Consider the following 6871-nt stretch of genomic DNA (forward strand, 5'->3'; position numbering starts at 1 on the left):
GATACTTGTCTCACTGGCTTATTATGACCCTTCAGGACTCACTGACTCTGCTGCACCTTCACACACCAGGCCTGTCTCTGCCTCTGTCTCTGACAACTGGGCAGACCTCAGGCAGGACAAGCTGTGGGATCTGTAGAGCTGGATCCCAACTTAACAGACAAAACCCTCTGAATAACCTGGGACTCCATTCATACATCCACCACCTCAATTCTGCAAAATATGTTCAGTTTGACCTGAATAAAGAAAGTGCACACTCAACTGCACTCATGTTCTGTTGGGTCAGAATGCAGAAATTGCATGCTCTACTACTCTCAGGAAATTGGTTTCGGCAGGTCAATAATCTACACACTATTTTGTTTACCATCACTTACGCCAAACACTTTCAACACTACTATATCTTCATCAGTGTTGAAGAACCTGTGAAAACAGATTCTGTCGGAGCCACTGTGCTGTGAGCTCCTTCAGACACCCTGCCATGATGTTGAAACCTATACCCTGGAGATATTTTGTACAACAATATTTGCAGAAAGAAATTGTGAACTGTGAATTAATGTTCTGTTTTCTTTTAGTCAGAATACAATCTGTACTTAGCTCTTACTTTATCCTCTACGTTTTATTCAGAATCACATTAAACAGAAGCACTATGATAATGGTTTGATATTTACATGTGCAGTTATTAATCTGAGTGTACCCATTTAACACCATGATGTCAGAATAATATGTAAAAATCATTTATATAATACAAGTTATTAAACTAAGGGTTTTATATTTAATAATGGTGACAGCAACAGAACTGCAATACAACATTGTCTGTTGATACAGTACATAACAGTATGAACAGTGCTCAATTGTAGTGACTAAGGGACACCAGACTGTCACAGGCCCTGAGAGAATATAGACTGTCCACAGCTTCCAGAGAGACAGGTCATCCCAGACAGGAGAGAAACAGACAGTACAAACAGGAGACAGACAGGAGAAGCAGAGGTCAGTGCAGACAGGAGAGAGACAGGCCAGCAGAGACAGGGGAGAGACGAGGTAACACTCACAGCTCTGTGTCCAAGTGAGTCATCTTGCCTGTGGGTAGTAAGTAGATAACTGATCCAAGAGTCTCATCCTGCCTTTTCTTGAAAGGAACCAGGGTATCGTCCAAATGCCTGGGAGGCTTGTTCCACACTCCCACAGGTTTTTTTGTATAAAAATGTGGCTCATGCTAGATTTAAATGCACTTTCTTGTAGTTTTCACTCTTTGTGCTTCTCTGCTCTCTGTTTATTTATGTGTCCAAGTGTGACAGGTGACCTGTGTCCTGTGTCCATGATAAAGATAGGTCACAAACAAGACTAGACTGAATCATCTTGCCATCTTGTTGAGCTTAAATACAGTTTCATGAAGTTTCCACTCATTGTGATTCTAAAGTTGATTCTGAAGAATTCCAGTGAGGGGGACTTTGTCAACGCCTTTGAGGATTTTGAAGGCTTAGATGAGGTCCACTCATATTCAGGTCCACTCATATTCTTCTCTGTTTAAGACTAAAGGGATGGAGTTCTTTCGGCATGTCAGTGTAGGACAATCCATTAAGTCCTGGAATGTGTCCATTTTTTCTTCCCTGGACAGATTGCAGTTGTAATATCTTTAACATGGTGACCGAAATTGAATACAATATTCTAAAAGTGGCTTTATTAGTGCATAATACAATTTGAATATGACATTGTTCACTTCTGACTGCATAGCCTAACAGTTTGCAGACTCATGGAGTTGAAAGGTATAGGTAGAGGAATGGCTGTAGCAAAGGCGTAACCTTAGTGAATAAAATGGAAAGGGGGTAGGGAGAGTGCCTGAGACACTGTAAGGGATGGTACAATAGGGACTTCCACCGAGCTGTGTTGGGTGCCAGGGGACAGGAGAGAGAGAAGACTTGGTAGGATGCCAGCTGACTGAGGTGGAGGTAGGACGCCTTGAGGTGGCATCAGAAAGGTACACAGGATGCTGCAGGACAGCTGTTGGCTGAGCCAGAAGCAGGACAGCAGACAAACTCAGGGCTGAGGAGGTGGCATCAGGACCAGCAGGAGCTAAGTGGGAGGAATTGAGGGCTGAATTCACCAATGGTATAAGTTTTGGTCCTCGGGGATTAACCAGAAAGGCAACTGAAAGAAAGAACAGAAATAAGGTTACTGAACAGAGAAAGAGAGGGCTGAAAGATCAATGGAATGAGATCTGTTCAGTGTTTTGGTCTTTTTGAGCAGAGAAGTTAATGTGTGAACAAGATGGTTGGCAGCAATCAGTGGCTTCTATTGTCTGTTGAGAGATGGAGGAATTTTGATGGTAGGTTGTTCTCTGATTGAGCTGGGGGTGCCATGGATCTGGCATCAGGAGCAGCACGGACTGGGACGAGGAAACCCAAGGCCAAGGATTGAGGCAGAAGGAAAGGTAGACATAGGATGCTGTAGGACGTCTGCTGACTGTGCTTAAGGTAGGGTGCTGGATAAAACTGGGGGCAAAGAGGTGGCATCAGGAGCAGCAGGGACTGACAAGAAGGGACCCTGGACAGGCAACAGAGGTGGATTCAGCGGGCTGGATATACATACAGACAACTGGACAGAGGGACATAGAGAGAGAGATGAAGACAGAGAAACAGAATGATGGGGGAGAAGAGTGGGAGGAGATGGCAGGCTTGTCAGCAAATGATCATAGAGAAAAAGGTGGAGGTGAGAAACCAGAGAGTTATAAGAAGCAGAGTCAGAAAGACAGAGACAGTCGCCCTCTCAGATTGAAAGGTAAGACATTTGGGACTGTAGATACTGATGACTGGCTTCAGAGGAAGATGGTTTTGTTACCGTGTGCGAGAGGGAGAGACAGAGGCAGGAGGGAGACAGGAGAGGACAGACTGGAGTGGTGCTCCTTCACATCATGACAGGGAGGAGAGGAGAACCTCAAACACCACACGTCAAACTTCCAAATATGTTTGTAAGAGAGTGAAACTCAGTAAAGTAATATATTTCTTTTCTTTTAGTAGGCAGACTAGAAAGGAAGAGAAATGAAGCCTGTTCTTGTGCTGCTGGTCTCTGTCTGCACACTGGGTGAGTACTGGTGGCATGTCTGCATTGTGAACAGAGAGAGACACGAGGGAAAGAGGAAAAGGATAGAAGGGAGAGAGAAAGAGAAGAAGGAGGGGAAGGGAGAAGATGGAGAGAGTGAGAGGAGAGAAAGGATTTATAAAGCAGAGTAATTGGAGGTTTGGCTGTGGAGCATCTTCAGGAGCGAGGGAGAGAGAAGCAAAATATTGAGACAGAAAGCACTGGAGAACAGAGGACAGAAGGGCAAAGCTGATGACAAAAGTTCACTTCACCCTTTCACCTGCAGATTGTCCACTACTGAAAGGTGTATCTCCTTCTGTCTCCTTATTTCTTTATACAATAGGTGTACTTGTGTACAGTATATGGTACACAGCTTGTGTATACAGTATACAGTGAGCGTGTATGGTATTGAATGCCTTGTGTTTCTATTTTGCGTTTTATTAACTTTGTGTATCTGTTTATATCAGTTGTGTTCGTTGGCAGTATCCCACAACCCTGCCCCAATGCCTATTACCGGGACTGGTACAGCGTGGGCTCACTGTGTGTGAAATACTACAACGATTCTCGCACATTCACTGATGCCGAGGTACCTGCCCATCGGCCTCAATTTGTGTTCCTTTGGGTGACAGTCTCTGTATATATGACTTTCTGCTCCCATTTCCCTCTGTATCTATGACTGTCTCAAAATCTATTTCCTGTTCTCTCTCTCTCTGCAGTAGCTTTCTATTTTTCTCTCTGCTCATGTTTTTCCATTAACATTTTTCCAGTGATAGTGTATAGTGTTCTATCGGTGTGTCTATACTGTGTTAACCTCTCTCCTAGTGCAGTGTTAATGTACTGTAGTGTCCAGTCAGTGTGTCTGTACTGTATTAACCCCTCTCTGTCAGTGCAGTGTTAATGTACTGTAGTGTCCAGTCAGTGTGTCTGTACTGTATTAACCCCTCTCTCTCAGTGCAGTGTTAATGTACTGTTGAGTCTAGTCTGTGTGTCTGGAATTAATTGACTTCCCTCTCTCAGATCTTCTGCAGACATACAGTTCCTGGAGGTCACCTGGTGTCCATCCATAATGAAAAGACCAACAAAGACATATTAGCAATTGTCAAGAAGCACAAAAAGAGCAGCAGTTCTCGGATTTGGCTGGGAGCCTATGAGCTGTTCAAAGTAAGTTCTTGGGTATAGTTGTATCAATCTGAGTGCAGTGTTAAAATACTGCAGTGATCAATTACTGTGTTTGTACTGTAGTGTCCAGTCCGTGTGTCTGTACTGTATTAACCCCTCTCTCTCAGTGCAGTGTTAATGTACTGTAGTGTCCAGTCAGTGTGTCTGAACTGTATTAACCCCTCTCTCTCTTCCTCCTTAGACTAACGAGTTTCTTTGGACAGATGGTTCTACCTGGGATTTCAAAAACTGGGTCCCTGGTCAGCCCGACAACACACGCGATGCTGAGGACTGTGTGGAGATGAACTGGAAAAGTGAGTGATCGATGGAGAAGCAGACTTGTGTGTTCAGTCATTGTCCGAGCCTGTCAGTACGTCATATTCAGTCAGTGTTTGAGTCAATTAGTCCATCACTGTCAAGAGGTCTAATCATGGTCTCTCTGTCTTTCTCTCCTCTCAGAGGAAGGGAAGTGGAATGATCATCACTGCTCTGAGAAGAAGAGATACATGTGCGCCTTCAAGCAGTCAGCCTGAGAGAGAAAGGAGCCACTTGAACTGCTTTGCTGATCTGCTTTCCTGAAGAGACACAGGGTCTGGGAATAGAGAGAGGGAGAGAAAATGAGGGAGAGGGACTGAGAGAGGAAGAGAGGGAGAGGCTGTGGACAGTGTTTCTTGTTCTGCTTTGCTTGTGCTCAATAGAGGCTCCACTGTCATCTCCTCATCAGGCACTCAGTGAGAGCAGCTTCCACTGCTGCTGTTTGTGAAAACACTGCACAAAAATCAATAAAAACACAACAAAACTCTGAACTGAATGTTGTTACTTTCTTGTATGTGGCTTTTCACTTGTGTCTCTATGGCCAGTAGTGTAATTACTTTCCTCTACTGTCCTATAAATCCCTCTTTGATCAGTCTGTTTTCAAATATGGGTGAGAAATCAAACTGACAGAGAAATCACACAGTCCACAGTAATGACACATAAGGATGGGGGCTGTGTACCTACTGTAGTGATCTTTAACACAGGTCTGCCCAGGAGACAGACAAATGTAGCCATAAAGCTACTGCCTAACTCTTCATTTACAGTGCAGGAAGTAAAACTGCCACAAACCACAACACGAGCAGAAGCCTGGCTCCTCTCTGAGCTACTCAGCAGCTTCTTCAGTTTCTCACAGTACAAACCAGGTATATGTACTGTAGCTGAGGTGCTTACTGGCTGCTCAAACTTCAGTCTCTTGCTGAGAAGCTTCTCAATCACAGTGTTAGATTTGGGCTGATCCAAATTTAAACTGTCTTTTGCAAAGAAATAAATTATGAAAACTAAATGTCGTCTCTGATGTCTCCTTTACTCTGATCTTTTAAATTCTAGCCCCACCCTTCTCTAACTGGAAACTACATAAATAAAGCAATCTAGAGCAGTGTATCTCCTTTCCCTTGCTTGATACTCAACAGCTTCAAGGCACATGGAGAATGTTTTTATAGAAATCTGTGTACAGGGCTTCTGTGAATTGTCTGTCCCATTTACAGTAATCCTGGTTTGTGATTGGACCCCACACTTCACTACCATATACGGTACTGGGTTGTATTACACTTTCAAATACTCAGTGTTTTATAAGGGTAATTGTCACGCCTGACATCCCTCCCTAGAGGGCGCTCCACTGCTCCCATTATTGTTCGTGTGATTAAGCTCTCCAGGTGTATCCTTTTAGTGTTATTATTTAAAGACCAGCTCCTCCAGTCCTCGGGGCTCATCATTAGGGTAAGATGTCGCGAGGCCCGCCTAGCACCAGGAAACCCTACGTCTGTCTCCTGAGGGCACAGGCCTCGTCCCCGACACCTCCCGCTTCCTGAGCCCGGGGTCTGGAGGATCTCGCCCCGTCACCCTTGGACCTCCATGTTTTGTTTGTCCGTGTGTTCCCCCCTCCCGGGGATTTTAACTTTGTCGCGTCCCAGGATGGATTCCTTGTTGATGGACTCTCGGACTGTGCTTTGACCTGCCCTTGGACCCGTTTGGATTTGGATGCCGTTTTGTCTTCCCTGTAAACTGTCTCACGGACTGTCACTATTATTTTGTGCACTATTAAACCCCTGTGTGTTCCCTTTTACCACGCCTCCTGTTTTCTCCAGCTCTTACCGCATCGCATAGGGTCTTCTACAAGATCTGACACGGAGTTCAGTCCGTGTCCGTGATTGTAATGTACACCTTTAAAGCCAGAATCACTATGTTTGGAGTGAGACACATTTAAACTATCTTCTGCATGGAGATGAAACCCTGAAGAATCTGATGGCACTGGATCTTTTGAGTTTTAAAATTAAACTTGAAAAGACATCAATAGAAGAATCAAGACTAATGTACCTCCTGTCCCTTGTTTGATACTCTACAGCTTCAAGGCTGCCACTCTGAAAACAGCTCAACACATCCAGAGTGTTGAGTGAAGTGCTGCTAGCCTGTACAATAAGATTAATACTGTTGATTCTGGTTCACGGTAAACTGGTTAAACTGCAGTGAAAATGGGTCACATACAGAACTTAACCAGGTTTCAGAGAGGGAAAACTCCAGGGTCTGTGTCACCTTTCACTTCCCCAGTCTAATCGAAGTTATTTCCTCAAGTACTAGGATTCAGGAATGGATGGAATTCTTCACTTTT

At 44.4% G+C, this 6871-nt stretch overlaps 1 protein-coding gene across 1 annotated transcript; it reads left to right on the forward strand.

The window, feature by feature from the left end:
* Positions 1-3583: 3583 nt before the first annotated feature.
* On the forward strand, positions 3584-5036 carry LOC148832012 (lectin-like; the record flags this gene model as incomplete). The annotated part of the gene is made up of 4 exons (XM_088919108.1): positions 3584-3658; positions 4090-4233; positions 4433-4544; positions 4690-5036. Coding segments are annotated over 4 exons (405 nt in total), but the record flags the coding sequence as incomplete, so codon positions are not given.
* Between the last annotated feature and the right edge of the window lie 1835 nt (positions 5037-6871).

Source organism: Atractosteus spatula, chromosome 6, assembly GCF_055471065.1.
Source record: "Atractosteus spatula isolate fAtrSpa1 chromosome 6, fAtrSpa1.hap1, whole genome shotgun sequence".
Lineage (NCBI taxonomy): Eukaryota > Metazoa > Chordata > Actinopteri > Semionotiformes > Lepisosteidae > Atractosteus > Atractosteus spatula.